At 41.7% G+C, this 16638-nt stretch overlaps 1 protein-coding gene across 1 annotated transcript; it reads left to right on the top strand.

Moving 5' to 3' along the window:
- The first annotated feature begins 286 nt into the window (after positions 1–286).
- On the top strand, positions 287–8015 carry FKBP14 (FKBP prolyl isomerase 14). The gene is made up of 4 exons (XM_059845640.1): positions 287–599; positions 3332–3483; positions 6149–6276; positions 7581–8015. The coding sequence occupies exons 1-4, from the start codon at positions 391–393 to the stop codon at positions 7737–7739; spliced, it is 648 nt and encodes a 215-aa protein (XP_059701623.1). The 5' UTR covers positions 287–390; the 3' UTR covers positions 7740–8015.
- The last annotated feature ends 8623 nt before the right edge of the window (positions 8016–16638 follow it).

Genomic DNA, 16638 nt, shown 5'->3' with positions numbered 1-16638 from the left:
CCCAGAGCAGGTGGCCTCTCGCGGCCAATCGGAACGCGCCCTCGCCGCGGCCGCCGCCCAATCAACGGCCGGCAGCGGCCGGCTCTATTGTGCGCGCGCTCCGCGGGGCTGCCCCGCTCGCCGGCGCTCCCGGAGCGCCGGGCCCGCCCACCCCCCTTCGGCTGTTCGGGCCTGCCGATTGGATGGGTTGAGAGACGGAAAGGGGCGTGCCCCAATGGGCGACAGCTCCTCCTGAGCTTGCCCTGAGGAGAGCCAATCAGCGAGCGCGATGCCCTTGCTGGGCCGTCTGGAGCCGGGTCTGGCGGCGGTGCGCGCTGCTGCCACGTCGGACGGACCGGTTGAGTTCGGGGCGCGGGATGGCGGCACGGTGAGAGCGGCGAGGCGGCGGCGATGGCGGCGGGGCTGCTGCTGCTCTGCTCCGCCCTGCTGTGCGCAGTGCTGGGCTGCGCGGGCGCGGCGCTGATCCCCCCCGCGGCCGACGTGAAGGTGGAGGTGCTGCATAAGCCTTTCCTCTGTCACCGGAGGACCAAGTGGGGGGACATGATGCTGGTTCACTACGAGGGCTTCTTGGAGAGGGACGGCTCCATGTTTCACTCAACGTAAGTGAGCGGCGCGTCTTCTCCCAGCGAGCTGCGTCTTCCCCGAACGAGCTGCTGGCTGAGTTTGCAGGGGAAATATATATATAGAGAGGTGTGTGTGTGTGTGTGTATATAGGTGTAAAAAGAAAAAAAATATATACATATATATATATATATGTATAGGTATATCTATGTGTGTATAAATATACACACACATATATATGTTTTTTTATATATATATATATATCGGGGTGTATACATATATATATATAAAATATATATATGGGGTGTATGTGTGTGTGTGTGTGTGTGTGTATATATATATATATATATATATATATATATATATAATGTCTACAGTTGGACGTGACCTTTAAGATTCCTTGACCCTTCACTAGATCAAGTTGCTCAGAGCAGCCGCACCCGACGCGCCTTTGAACGCTGCCCAGGTTGCTCTGAGCCCCATCCAGCCTGGCCTTGAGCACCTCCAGGAATGGGCTGCCAACAGCTTCCCTGGGCAGTCTGTTCCAGTGGCTTACCACCCTCAGAGTAAAGAGCTTTCTAATATCTAATCTGAGCCTGCTCTCACTTTAAAGCCATCACCCCTTGTCCTGTCACTACACACCCTTTTAATAATTCTCTCTCCATCTTTCTTGTAGGCTCCCTTGAGGTACTGGAAGGGTACAACTAGGTCACCTGGGAGATTTCTCTTTACCAGGCTGAACAATCCCAGTTCTTTCTGCTTTTCTCACCAAAAGTCTTGGAGCACCTTCTCTGGACTTGCTCCTTTATGTGTGTATACGTACATACATACATACATACATATTTATTTATTTTAATATAGGTGATCTCTTCTGGTCATGCTTTTCTGAATCCAGGCCTCTCACAGGGCTCCACAATCCATCTGCGAATAGCTCTGTGGAGGGGCATTTGGTCAAGGACAAGAGATTTTTTGTTTGGTTGGTTTTTTTTTACTCCTCCCTCCCCAAATGCCCAAAAGCAATGCATGAATGCCTTATTTGTTTTAGGATAAAAGTGCTTAAATAACACTGGATAAACTTGTCATTGGGGTCCCTTCCACTGCTACCTGTCTCACAGTGCTGTACATTGTGAGACAGGTAGTAAGGCCTGTCTCACAATGAAATGCCATGTGGCATTTCTTAAAAGATGGGGATGTGATGCATGGAGCACCTCTCCTGTGTGGAAAGGCTGAGAGAACTGGCACTGTTCAGCCTGGAAAAGAAGAGGTTTTGAGGTGACCTAATTGTGGCTTTCCACTACCTGAAGAAAGATGGAGAGAGACTTTTTGCAAGGGCATGTAGTGACAGAGCAAGGGGGGATGGCTTCAAACTTGGAGAGAGCATGTTTAGATCAGGTTATTAGAAAGAAATTTTTTACTCTGAGGATGGTGAGACACTGAAGCAGGCTGCCCAGGGAAGTTGCTGACAACCCCATTCCTGGAGGTGTTCAAGGCCAGCTTGGATGGGGCTCTGAGAACCTGGTCTAGTTGAAGGTGTCCCGGCCCATGGCTCAGGGGGGCTGGAACTGGATGATCTTTAAGGTCCCTTCCAATCCAAACCAGTCTATGATTCTGTGATTTAGGTGCAGGTTTGGTATATGATCTCAGCGGTTTAATAGGTCTTGTGCTACGCATAAATTTCTGTTTGGTTTCTAAAGCAAACTCTTAGTTAAAAAATAAAACAAAGTTGTATGTGCCCTTCCACTAGCGGCAGCACAATCACAGCTTTTCATTATTCTTCACCTGCCCCCGACTAGACAAGTCAACATACCAGCGCCACAGAAATGCAAATAGGAGGAAGAGCCAGAAATTCGAGGGAGTTTGCTAAGAGCCTGCAACGACTTGCTAATGCTGGATGTCCTGCGAAACATCAAGTGTTAATAGTGGGAGACAGCAGAATATTCAAGTCTCTGCTGGCTGCCTGAAGGCTACTTTTGTATATGAAAAAAAAAAAAAAAGACAGTTTTGCATGTTTATGCTCTTGCAGACAATTCAACTAAAATCTCACTAATTTTCTCTTGTAGTTAACCTGCCTCTTTAAAAGGACTTCTAGTGACACACTAAAGTTTTTGCTGCTGACTAACTTCTGTAAGTGTTCTGTTTTCTTCTTAAACACCTCTCCTGCATGACTAGTAAATAGAGCTTTCAAATTCCTTGTCTCTTAGTAGAGTGAAAGCAGTCCATCTGGTTAAATCAGAAAAAGTTATTATCTCCCAAATCTAAAGTTGAATGTTCTGCATGCAGTGGTTTCTTTTTTTTCTAGACTGTTATGTAGTTGCTTTGTTGGTTTTTTTTTTTTCCCCAATGGCTTCTTTTGAAAGAGAGGAGGCTGATGCTTCTGAGCATGTTAAAATGTATATTGCTATGATGACCATGCTGGTCTGTGATTTGCAGTTTACAATGGCCTTGACTTTTAAGAAAATGCCTTTTCTAGTCTGATCAGTTTCCAAGTGGAAGTAGGTGGTCAGGTAAGTGGAGGTGATCTCTGTTGGTTAGTGTTGTCATAAACACACAAGGTAAATGTTGTTTTATTTCTTTCCACTTCCCAAAGGACCTTGTTATCCAAAGCAGAAGTTTTAAAGACTTTGAAAGTGTAGGTCTTTCATTTAAGAGGTGTCAAGGTGCTGAGTGGTGCTGTGTTTTTAACTCTATATCTACATTATGAGCATATTCCATCAGCCCTTTGTGGAACTTGGTGTTTAGATATGAAGTGTTTTATTCCTTTCTTTTCCAGTCACAAGCACAACAACGGTCAACCTATGTGGTTTACACTTGGCATAAGGGAAGCTCTCAAAGGCTGGGACAGAGGGTTGAAGGACATGTGTGTGGGAGAGAAACGGAAGCTGACTATTCCACCAGCCCTTGCTTATGGAAAAGAAGGGAAAGGTAAAACACCTGAAGCACTCTACTTGCTCTAATTGTTTCTAATCTCTGTATTTTACTGTTATTCTTGACCTAAGAGGTTAGCAAGCTTTCAAGCTTTCCAGGTTGATTCTGTTAAAGAAGAAAAATTGAGGGAGTCAAGTGCTCTTTCTCATAAATTTGTTTCCTGCAGTAATATCCATTAAGTGGCTATGTGGTGAATGCTGGGAAAAAAACCCCAGAAACTGATGGTAGCTACTGTGCTGTATATTCTGAGTGTCTTTTCTGTTAGTGCTGTGCTCAATAGTGCCCTGCTTTTTCTTTTTGTTTTTAGTTTGTTTTTTTTTTCTCCCTTCTTTTACAGTCAAGTGGAGGTGGTTGCTTAGGTAACAGTTGGCTTTTTGGCTGTTGGATCTGGTTTTGTGGTAATACTTCATGAATGTGCATGTGCAAGACTCATTCTTGCTTTCAGGTTTCTTTTAGAACCCTAAGAAACTCTCTGTACTGCTGCTCAAACAGTTCTTAGATGATACAGTAAGAAGTCACTGTTTATTTTTCCATATAGGGACATTAATTCTTTTCTTCTTACACCTATTTTCAGTTTGGGCAGTGGTCCCTGTCATCCAGTAAGATGTGCATGGGCAGTCACATTGTCACCTACTGAAAATGCACTTGACAGCTGTGCAGACAGATACAAACATCTCAACCTCTCTATTACTGAGGGTGTTGGGGGCTTTTCCATTCAAATATTTCCAGATTCCTTTAACAGGAGGGCCAGATTTGGAATATGCAGTTACATGAGTGACAGCTTGAATGGTTCTACTTCTGCTTTATGGGATTTATTTTAGTTAACTTTTTTTAGCAATTATTATGAATATTTATGTCATGACAAGAGTTGCAACAAATGACCTACAGTAGTACAAAGTTCCAAAGAAGGAAGGATAAATGTCTAGGAACACACAGTCCATCCTGCTGATGGACTCTCTCCCATCACTATGAGACTGTTTTGGGAATGAGGACTGTTTGTGTCAGTGTTTTCTGGCAAGTAGGACTGCACACAGGCTTAGGGCTCCATATGACCTCATGCCAGGTAGTATTCATACCTACAGCACATTTCATACTCTCCTTTATTAAATGTACCCGTTCAACACATATCTTTCTAGAAGCCCTCGTTTACAGTTCAAGATACAGTATTAGAAGTAATCATGTTTCTAAACGTCGTGGTTGTCATTGAGTCTTTATGCAGAGCTCAGCTGTCAATTTTTCCACAAAAAGATGTGAAATGCTGCAGTGCTTATGTAGTCATCACAGGCCTAATTGTTTGATGAATATGTATAGCACTGTAGTTGTTCTTCAAAGACTTGCAAGCCTCACCTCTGTGTTTAGTGCAAGAAGGTTAAACAGCTAAACATTGCTAACTGCTGTAAGAAATTACTTGCTTTAGGAGGACTTTGAATTATTTGAGCATAATTATGTTGCTGTTTTCAAGTGATACCCTTGAAGACAGAATTATTTCATTTTCTTCATACTTTCCTTCAAATGCACATAATTTCACTGGCCTCCCACCTTGGTTGCTTTCTGACTCATCATTTGAGTCAGATGCCTTTTTCTGTAAGACTCTAAAAAATTACCTGTGTTCCAAGCCCTACACAGGGCACTGTGCCCTGTATTTCCAGAAGATTCTGCACATTTATTCATCCCAGCAATCTTCAGGCCTGTTTGTTGCTGCAGCTCAGGGTGTATTTAACACCACAGCTCCAAAGTGGTAGATGTGGATTATTTTTCCCCTGTCTTCTCAAGGCACAGAAATATTTTTGGGGATCTGCCATCCAGTATAGAGATATATTTGGTCCTATTCAAGCCCTCTCTATATAAAGGAGCAAAGTGATGTGCTGAAAGGTCTTTGACAGTGGCTTCAGCCATCAGCATGAGGGCATATCACATCTCTGTCAAAGGCAGTGCCTGATAGACTGATATCCTTGAGGTGTGGTGGCATGGGGAGTGCTCTGTGGCACTATTAGGAAGTTACCAGTCTGTTCACCTATGGCAAAAATGATGTTGTGATAACACAGGCCCTGTGATCAGATTTGGGTGCTTGGTTTCTGCTGTGTGTTTGGAAATAGCTCACTGCTTTGTGCCCTGAGTCCAGAGACTGCTGTGGGAGACCAACATCATCCCTTCTGCAAGAGTTTTTCCAGTGGCAGAACAGCAGATACAAGGTATCAGCTGGCAGTAGAGAGGAATTTGGGGACTGATGGGGTGTCCAGAGGACTAAATTCTCCCTTCCTGCTGCTCTGTACTTTACTCTTGGCTGTAGTCTGTCTGACTGTACAGTCTCCTTTACTGTTTTTCAGTTTATCTAGCTCTGGCCATGAAAGAAAAAAGATTCAAGAACATTGTTTGGCAAACTTGTGATGGTAATTGCTGAATAAGAGCTTGCATCAACACCTACTAGTCTCCAACAAAACAGTTGCATCTAAAGTTGCATTTATGCTGTAGGGGCTGCTCAGAATCCAGGCTACAGGCTGACATGGTTGTGGTCACCACTGTTACAGATACTTGTCCTTACTAGTTCAAACTGCTGGATGCTTTGAAATGACTAGGCTTGCTGGAGCATTGCTCTGACATGTGTGGCTTTTGTATGGAATTGAATATATAGTTGGTTTTAACTTTTCTCCATTTTGGGCAGGAAAAATTCCACCTGAGAGCACATTGATTTTCAACATTGACCTTCTAGAAATTAGAAATGGACCAAGATCTCATGAGTCATTCCAAGAGATGGATCTTAATGATGATTGGAAACTATCCAAGCAAGAGGTGAGTGGGTTATCCTTCTCTTGTGAGCAGAGGGATGAGAGAGAGTGGAAAAGGATGCACATCAATGCTACACTGCTCTGAGCCTTGCATCCTGGTGAAAATTCTGGACTGGAGGTTCAAAAGGAGCCTTGGTAAGCTGAGGATAGACATGTGACTCGTGTGCTGCACGCTTGTGGAAGACTGGGATAAAGTAAAGCATCTTAGAAATAAAACCAGACTTCAGGGCTTTTTGGATTTAATTGCTGATTTATTAATAAACTGGGATCTCTTCTGCTGCAGGGCAATCCTGTTTCATAGCATTCACTTGGTGAAGGACATGTATTCAGCACTCTTCACCATCTGTTTGCCTCTCATTTTCAAACTTCTGCTTTTTCAGCGAGTGATCCACAAGAAGCTAGTATAAACCACTGAGTTCTTTTTGATTTGGGTCTGGTACCAGCTTACCAGACTCAGAGGGCTAATTATTCATTTGTATGTATCAGACAGTCAGTGTGTGCAATGTCTGCATATTAGGAATATAAGCATTAGCCCTAACAAGTCCCAGAGACTAAAGTGACTAAAACAGACCTGAAAAGTGGCCCGTGGTTCTTACACAAGTGATGTCTGTTTAATAGATGAATATGTTGGTATTGTAATTTTTGTAGAAGGCTCTGTGATTCAGAACACTTGGGATCTCCATAGTAAAACCTTAAAAACTTATGAAGAGCAATCTGATGTTGTTGAAAACACTGCTTACCATTCCTATCTAGCTTATTGTAAGTAAGTGTTCCAGTGGTCTGTTTAAAACCTGCCTTGAGTTTAAAATCCTTAAAAAATCCTTGCATCCTTAAAAATTTTGAGATATCTAGAAATCTTTTAATGTATTTCCCATTGGAGTAGCAAGCACTGAGATTGTGGACAGATTTCTGTATATATCTGGAATGGCTGTTTACAGGTACTGGGTTGTCAGGGTGCTAGAATGTGGAAAAGCTGTCTCTGACCAATTGGTAGCTAATAACTTCTGCCCAGCTATTTTTACTTTACTGTATAGATATCAGAAGACAGGCTGTCCTGACTCATTTTTTGAGTCAGATACCAAGGTATGGCAACAGCTTTGCTAGTTTTACTGTCACTTGTATTACTAAAGACCCTTCATTTAAAGAGACTGCAGAATCAGTTAGACAAGTATTATTCTGGCAGTGGCATAGGAGGGGAGGTATCTGTTATCTAATACCACCATCCTGAGCATAGTGTCCCTCTGTTATCTGCAGTAATCAACTCTTTCATAAGTCTGAAAATATTCACTCTCCCCTTTTGTCTAACAGGTGAAAATTTACTTGAAGAAAGAATTTGAAAAGCATGGAGCAGTGGTAAATGACACCCAGCATGATGCTTTGGTTGAAGACATATTTGATAAAGAGGATGAAGACAGTGATGGGTTTATATCTGCAAGGGAATTCACGTACAAGCATGATGAGCTGTAGAAAGAAAAGAGTGGCGTAATTTTTTTGGACACAAATAGCAGTGACTTAGACTGTCTGGTTCTCCTGTCATCTTAATTCTGTGCTTCAGAATTGACAATTGCTGTTGGCAAAGAAACACTTTGTTTATATAAAAGAGAATTTCTGTTCTGTTCTGTTCTGTACAAATGTTTTAAACTGTTTTAAAGTGTGAAAATGTTCCTCCTCTTACACAGCGAAGACTTGCACATCAGTGTTTTTAAAGTTTTGTATTAAATTATTTTTCAGAAATGAAACAAATTTTCCATTTATCATTCATTATGAAAATCAAAATCCAGTTCAGTGACTTTCTGTGATTTGTTTGTGTGCCAGGATCACTTTCAGCAGCTACCTTACGTATCACTTGTAGTCTGTGGCTTAATTACTTGACCTTCCTTCTTGAGTGTCACTGCTTAAAAAGCAGTTTGCTGACCTTGGGTTTTTTTCCTGCAGATTTTCAAAAGATATAGTAGAAGGCATCAGCATCTCTCTGTATGGCTGAGAAACTGATACAAAGCTGAATGAGAAGAATGATTATCATGTGCTGATTTTGCCCTTCTAAAGGGAGAGTGTTACCACCCATGCCAATAATGTCTGCATTTTTCATTAAATTTTGTGAACAAAGCAGGAGTTAAATGTCAGACTTTCACTTCTACTGCCAGCAACATTCTAGGAAACATCTGTAATTTGGAAAGCAGCAAGTTGTGCTGCAGTGCAGAGGTGGTGTCCTTGAAATGTACAGACACATTAGTTTTGAAACTCAGACTTTGCATTCACCAGAAAAGCTCATACCTTTCTCTCACAGTTTGAGGAGTAGCTTGAGCAGAATGTTACAAGTCTGAAGTTTTTCCTCTTTGCAGAAGAGAGTGTACTGACAGGAAGATCACTATGGTCTGAAGAACAGTTTCCGTGGACTTGTCTGCAGCTGTGTAAGTAGCAGAACTTGTTTCATTGCCCCTTTGCAGCATTTTTCACAAGTAGCACACAAGTGGTTTGAATTTTGAATTAAAAAGTGAATTTTTAGAAAAAAAGAGGTGTTAAGATAAGTGCTATGGTGCTGTGTCTTTACAGAGGTGGAGATCATTAGGATTTCAAACACAAAATTGGAGTTGAAAGATCTTTCTGGAGAAGGGATATTTTACAATTGTCCATGGTTTCTTAAATGAGAGGGCAAGGTATCTCAGGGACAGAATTTATTCTGACATCACTAACCTATGGGTCTGTGGACACAGCATTGTACTTGGAAATTGTTGCCCTAAGCTATGTAAGGAAGCAAAAGAAATCCAGTTGTATGAAAGTGAGATTGCTGCATTGCACTAATCCTTAACTACTGCAAAGTGCATTCCAGGCTCTTGGTGCTGTATGTGTGTTAGATGTTTCCCTGCCATCTAGTGTTGCAGCTGAGGATTAGAGGACTGCTTCATTGAACTGAGCTCAGCTGCAGAGGGGTGTGTGGAGGGGCTTGTCAATAGTGACAGCTGGAGGGGAAAGAAAAGTTGTGAGGGTATGCAGTGCTGGGCTGTTCTGTTCTAGTTTTCTTCCAGCATCTGACATTTTGTGGGTGATGTTCTAAGTGACAGGAATTGCAACCATGTATTTTGTTTTCGGTAACCTTAGGTCTTTTTCCTCAGTGATGCCATCTGCTTTTCTGACCCCAATAAAACTTTGACTTCTAATGCTGTGAGTTTCAGTTAAATAGCACAGGAAAATGTATCCTTTCTGTTTTAGGCTCATTTCCTGCCCTCATTCTTTTATTGTGAAGAAATAATGAATAGTCACTACCTATTTAGCTGTTCTTACTGGTCATGGTTTTGCATATTGATATTTTTTTCTCATCACTTACAAAAAATCAAGCTTGCCTGACTTCAGATTGCCCAGGGCTGGTGACATGTTCTGTGCTCGCTGTCTTGAGTTCCCCTACAGTCACTGGAGCACTGGGCACCTGGGGCAGCTCATTGCATGTGTGTTTTACCTTGTGTTGAGGTAGCTGCCTTACCAAATAGAGTCTTTCTCTGTTGACTGTGTGGGGAAGCTAAGCAACTATAGCCTAGGTCAAGGGAGGATAACAGGATATGAAGTTGATCCTTAAGCCAGTCTTGCCTAGATGTCCCCCCTAGATGGGACTGGCAGGTACCCAACCAACTGAAGGGGAAATACTGTGTGTGTACCCTGCTGGGAAGAGCAGAACTGAGACTTTCATTGGGTCTAAGAGGGTTTTAGATCATTGTTTGCAGTGTTTAGCACGTTCTCAAAACATCTGGCTGGGGAATGAAAGCATAAAAGCATGGAATAAAATTTGCCCATGTTACTGACCTAATATAATAAAAGTTAAGATTAAATAATGGGGTGCCAATATGTGACTCCAGTAAGGGCCAGTTGTTTCTTTTGTATTAAATAGGAGTTTACAGTCAGTGACTGCTGTGAAATGTACATAGATATAATCTTCTGCTTGGATTTTTAAAGCATTTCATAAAAATAACTTTCAGTGAACATATAGTTATTTATTAATGCCAGCAGAGTGTTAAAGCTGCAAGACCAAGATGCCTTATGTGGTGTTGTGGATAGGTTTATGCCAAATGAGAGTATGGTTTTTCTTAGTAATTTGTTTGAGAGCTGTGTTAAATTCTGAAATTGAACTGAAAATGTTTTTTTTAAAGTACAGATTCAGCAGCAGATTTAAGAAGTTACTTCAAGTTGATTATCATTTGCTACCATTAAAAGTCCTCCTGTGAAGATGAAAGGCTTTCTGAGGTAGAAATAGCACTGCCTGTTTTAACCTCAATTGCATTTGCTTGTTAATCCACAGAACAAACTGCTGCAGTGCCAGCAGAAGCCAGCCAACAACCTGCAGGACACCAGAGGCAGGCAGCTGCCTGTCCCCTGAAGTGGGGAGGAATATTGGAACTTCAGTGGCACTCAGGAACATTTTGGTGGCTTGTGTGTGAAGTGTGAGGTGTATTTCCCCTGAAGAAACAAACTCTCACTGCATATCTGTAAAACCTGGTGCTTGAAAAAGTGGAGAGGGTTCAAAACGGAGCACTTTCCTTCTGCATCCTATAGACTTCTTCAAACATTTCTTGGTCTGTGGTTATTTTGGAAAATATGTGGTGATGATTTTTAGAACTGCAGCCTGTCATTCACAGCCAGTACCTAACAATTACAGTGGGAGTTGCTGCCTTCTGTAGGTACAGAAGAAGCCTTCAGAGCACATTTTATTTGAAAATTCTTGATAAGCAATGCAATGACACAAGAAAGCTTTTGGCAAAGCTTCAGAAACGGTGCTTTAGTCTGAAATGTTTTTTAAAGTTTTCTCTTTTGAGATAAACTGACAAGGCAAACAGAATGGATCACTTTATTTGGTCTTAAATCTTTTCAGTAATTTATGTCATAGAATTATAGAATAATTTCTGTTGGAAAAGACCCTTAAGATCATCCAATCCAACTGTTAACCCAGCACTGCCAAGTCCCCCACTCAATAATGTCCGAGTGCCTCAGCTACACGTCTTTTGAATACCTGCAGGTGTTTCAGTGGTTCCTCCACCACATTCCTGGGTGACCTCTCCTAATGCTTGACAACCCTTTACATGAAGAAATTTTTCCTAACATCCAAACTAAACCTCCCCTGGTACAACTTGGGGATGTTTCCTTTTGTCCTGTGCCTTGTTACTTGGGAGAAAAGCCCTATCCTCACCTCACTACAACCTCTTGTCAGGCAGCTGTAGAGAGTGAAAAGGTTTTCCCTCCTCAGCCTCCTTTTCTCTGGGCTAAACACTCCCAGCTCCCTCAGCCTCTCCTCGTCAGACTTGTGCTCCAGACCCTTGAGCAGCTTCATCCCCTTTTTTGGATGCACTCCAGCACTTCAGTGTCTTCTAGTGCCATGCCCAAAACTGAACACAGGGTTTGAGCTGCAGCCTCACCAGGGCTGAGAGCAGGGGGACAATCTCTGCCCTGGTCCTGCTGGCCACACTATTGCTGATCCAAGCCAGTCTGCCAGTGGCCTTTTTGGCCACCTGGGCACACACTGGCTCATGTTCAGCTGCTGTAAACCAGCATCCTCTGGTCCTTTTCTGCTGGGCAGCTTTCAGCCATTCTGCCCCAGCCTGTAGCACTGCCTGGGGATGATGTGACCCAGCACTTGGGGGTTGAACCTTATTCAGCCCATTGATCCAGCTTGTCCAGATCCCTCTGCAGAGCCTGTCCTTGTGCTGCCAGGAACATCCCAAGCATAGAGTGTGTTTTGGTATCATGGTGAGCACAATATGTTAGAGAGTCATAAAGTTGCAGTTTTAAGTACATATTGAACAAATTGCTGCCATAATTTCTTCATGATATCTTGAATGAAAGTGGTACATTGTTGGTTTCCTGAGTACTTGGGTGTAAAAAATAAGTTGTACAGATCAGTCCTTAAATTACATTTGTCATAGGTGTTCCCCATGTCCCATCCTTTGTGCTGTTAGATACATGGTGTTCTATCCCTTGATCCAGAAATCTAATTTCAGGTGCAGGTGAGTACCAGCAGGATTGGGAAACTCACTGCTTTGGGGTATTCTGAGAAAAGACACAAAGCTAGGGAAAATGTCAGAGAGAGTGGGATTATGTAGAGGGATGTGAGATATGCAAAAAGATTTTCTTTCCTAGATTCTTTGACATCTGGTTAGTTGGAAGAAAGAGCATTGGCAACCACTGTTGTAGGGACTGCAAGTAATAAGGCTAGTTCCTGTTTTGATTTTGATTAGAACTGCTTTGGAAAGTTCCTATATGGAATTTAAGGCAAAATTTAAATTCACACTTCCAAGGTTTGTTAGAGTTTTCAGAATGGTATGTTGAGTTTACTTCTTGAAAATACATTGGCCTCATCATAGAGTTTTTGCAAAAAAGCCCCAAAACATAGCCCAAAACACACTACCCCAAACCCCTTTATTTGTCTTCAATGCTGAATTGTTTTGGTAACAGGAAATAGATCAGAACTGCTTATATTTGTATAATCCTGGATAATTTTAGCTTCACTTGAAAGTTAATCGTAATGCTTACATTCTGTGTCCTAGTTTTCTCCTGGTTCATAGGAAAAACAACTTTCTGACAAAATAAAGATCTTTCTTTAGCTATACTGCTTCTGTTTTCATGCCTGTGCTTGACTATGTCAACAGTTTCACACAAGAAATATAATTGACAATCTCAGTGGGAGACTGTATAGGGACAAGAACTTGGTTATCATCTCTTCCAGCCCGGAGGGGATTCAGATGGAGGCTCCTACTGCATCACATTTCTCCCTCCTGGGCATTTTTGTTCCAAAAAAAGGTTGGTTTAGCTAGGGGTTGTACCTGGTCAGAGAACATGTGGTATTTCTGTTGAATCAAGTAAAAAAAGTAGCAGCTTGGTTTATCTGAGAAAGTTGCCATGAAAGAGGATAGTTTGAAATATAGCAGGTAAATAATTTTTTTGCAATTTTTCTGAAGGTCATGTGCCTTGTAGGCTTGAGTTTGTCCAAAGGGATAATTTTTTTTTCTTTTTACTTTTTTTTTTTTTTTCCTTTTCTTTTCTTATAACTGCTTTGCATCTCCATGAGGTTAACAAGGACAAATCCACTTTTAAATATTAGGGTCTAACTGCAGAAATCCAGTGGAGCCAACTTTTCAGAGCTCCCCAAATCCTACCTATGTTTTCCTCTAAAAAATCTGAGGCTGATGCTAACTACCATTAAGAGCTGCTCTTCATTTTAGACACGATGCTTCTAATTTCTAGCTTGTGTCATGACCTGCATAAGGAGATTAAATGATGCAGGATAATTGATTCCTCATCTGGGATTCAGACGGGAAGCATTAAATCAGTCCTGTCCTCTTTCATGTTATTGCCATTGAAATTTCTTTAAAGCAGTTATGTTTCCTCTTCTGACACTTTCCCTGAGTAGTGAACTAGATAACACCTATTTTTTTTGTGTGTGTTTGGCCTGCTCTCTCTCTGGGAGTAAATAGCAGAGTTTAGCTCTGGTCTCTCTAATCTGCTGGGATATCTCTTTAGAGAATAGATTTTCATTCCACAAATGCAGTATGAAAATGGTTTTGCTGAACTTGTGTCCATCTCTGGGAATGGACTAATTGTAGTTGAAAGAAAATCATGACCTGCTGGATTTTACTCTTAGCAATACTTTACTGACCACAATACTTAAGAGAGACAAGACTGGTGGCATTCCTTCATTTTTACAGAAGGTGAGAATTTACCTTTTCATCCAGTATCTCAACCCTTATGTGCCATCATGTCTGTACTGCTGTTGTCACTACCAGCAGCTGGGTTAAAACCTGGGCTTCACATGTTCACGTGGACATCAGGCTGTGCAGTGCACTTATCAGAATAAATCATGTGAGGTTCCATTTTCTTCTTGCAGGAAAAGCTGAATCTTTACTCACATAACTCATTTTATACAGTTTTCACAGACCTCGTGTGCAACATCTACTGGCTGGTAGTTGTCTTACTTCATTTATTGGTCAGAAGATGATTTGTGTGTACGTGCTAAGGTTCAGGTTGTTTACATTTTCTTTTGTGGGTTCTCATGGAACAGATCTAATGTTTATGCAGGTGCACTTATTTTTCACCCAATAATCGGTTGTTATGTTAACGAACTATTCACACCAATATTGTTTTCACAATGGAAACTTGCAAAGTACTAGCTGCACTTAGAAGAAATTACAGGCTAGCTATTGATTTAATAGAGTAGGCCTGATTTTATGAGACCTTTCTTTTATCATTTTTCTATCTGTCTGCAACACATTCTGACATAATCCAATGCTCCACCTCTGCAAAACAGTCTGAAGCAAAGTTCCCAGACGTTTGGTGCTCACCTTGCAGCTGACAAACGAGCACAGACTGCAGTGGGAGCACGCATGGAGCAGAAGCAGCCAATGCTCCCATGCCTTTAGGACCAGATTCTGCTCCTGCCAACCCCAGCCAAGCCCAGCTCACCGTGGCACCTTTTGAAACAGCCACAACCTGCACCAATGCAGTGCTGGGGCTGTGTGGGCTGGGCTCTAGGGCACCAGTTCTGCTCTGCCAGACCTCTGCTGGCTTTGGACCTTCACACCTTGTTTCCTGAGCAGGCAGCTGTCAGTGGGATGTGTCAGAGCCTCAGGACAGAGTAGAGCGGTAGCAGCCAGGCTCATGCTGTCACACCAGTAAAGCTACAGGTAGGCTTGGAGAAAACATCAGGGCCCTTGGGCTGCCAGGGAATAGCAGAGAAGATAAGCAGGGGAATATCTCTCCATATCATCCAGTTTTTCTTGGCTGATATCCACAGCAAATATGAGGAAGTTTAAAAACTCCTGGCTAATTTATTATTTACATTTCTCTGTTAAAATATGTACCTAAAATGCAACCAGCATGAAACTTACAATACAGTGTGAACTTTCTAATTTTGACTATCTATTAACTACTATCTTCCAGTTGTACCTTGTGGATAAGGCCATTTATATAAACAATATGGACTCTTTTATGACAGAGATACTCAGTTGTGAACATTTTAGAAAACACATTTTCCTATCCTTTTGGAAATACAGCAGCCAAAAGCACTTATTTTACCTTAGTTAGAAATATTTCTGTTATCAGTGATCTCTTCCCACCTTGCAGCTATCTACCCCTTCCATGAATAAGGAAAATGGCTTCATCATGGAGAGAGGTTTTGGAGTCAAAACTCCTTGAAGGCATATTACAAAAAAACCAAAACAAAACTCTCAAGAGTTTTAAGTCTGCTGAAAAATGGAATACTGGAAAATGCTGCAGCAAAAACATCTGTAGCCCAGGAAGGACATGCCACTGCTCACAGTCCCCTGTGAATAATGTATATGGAGGAGAGAAAAGGTTGCTGACCCCATGCATAACTTCTAGGAGTACTCAGCAGACCTGTTGCTGTGGTTACTAACCAGAGCCTACCCTGAATGAGTGCTATTTGCACTGCACCAGATGGCTGATAAATCACACAGGGGAATTTGCTGTCCCTTGAGTTACTGTCCGATCTTTTCTCCAAGTGCAATGATTTAATTTGCAGCAATTCACACATAGATTATTTAGCCATGACACACTAATATAAGACATGATGACCCTAATATAAGACATGAAACTGCTGCAGGTGTGCAGTCACTTTAATGAACTCCTGTATCACCTGTATAACACCAAGAATGTATTTTCTTATGTATTGATGTTCACATTGCTGCAATTTGATTAACAATGCTAAGCTGAGAAAAAAACCCTATACCTGAATTTTAATAAAATTTTAATAACATAGTTACTGTAGCACATTTATTGCAGAGGGAAGTGAGACGAGTTTTGCAGTTCATTGGCCTGCCACAAGGATTTCTGTACAGGCAGCATCAAAAACCATGAAGCATAGATGAAGATTAAACGTGCTCATTTCTTAAGAAGGTAATGCTTTTGCCTCTGTATTTTCTGCTACTGCACTGTCATTACTGCCTTACCCTCTGAGGATAACAGTCCATGTGCCTGGACTATTTATTATTATGAGTCTTTAGCTACTGTCAAGTGCTTTAGCCTCACTGTTACTAGTGGCATTCTAACACAATAAAAAGGCCAATAATAATAAATGTGTCTTGTGATAGACTTCAAACATAAATACAGTTACAAAAATAAATAGAGTTACAAAATAATAGAGTTCAAAATAAATAGAGTTACAAACATAAATACCCTGTCCCAGATTTCTGTGAATTGAAATAAGGAAAATGACAAAATTTGTGAAAACCAAGCAAGAGACTGATGATTTTTTGATACAACATTACTCCAGGAATAGGCAACCTTCTTGACTGGGCAATGGAGCAGCTTGGTTGTGTGGTTCAGTGCTGTTGTGCCTAACAGGTTTCTGGACACTGAGAGTAACTGAGCA

Source organism: Haemorhous mexicanus, chromosome 1, assembly GCF_027477595.1.
Source record: "Haemorhous mexicanus isolate bHaeMex1 chromosome 1, bHaeMex1.pri, whole genome shotgun sequence".
Lineage (NCBI taxonomy): Eukaryota > Metazoa > Chordata > Aves > Passeriformes > Fringillidae > Haemorhous > Haemorhous mexicanus.
The sequence above is the reverse complement of the archived record's forward strand: the minus strand, read 5'-3'. Positions and strand labels throughout refer to the sequence as shown.

What these genes read in the sequence shown, in the direction of transcription:
- FKBP14 (XM_059845640.1), top strand. Translation starts at nt 391, where the DNA reads ATGGCGGCGGGGCTGCTGCTGCTCTGCTCCGCCCTGCTGTGCGCAGTG. An exon ending in GGCTCCATGTTTCACTCAAC is followed by an intron (nt 600 to 3,331) that starts GTAAGTGAGCGG and finishes TTTCTTTTCCAG; the next exon opens with TCACAAGCACAACAACGGTC. An exon ending in TTATGGAAAAGAAGGGAAAG is followed by an intron (nt 3,484 to 6,148) that starts GTAAAACACCTG and finishes CATTTTGGGCAG; the next exon opens with GAAAAATTCCACCTGAGAGC.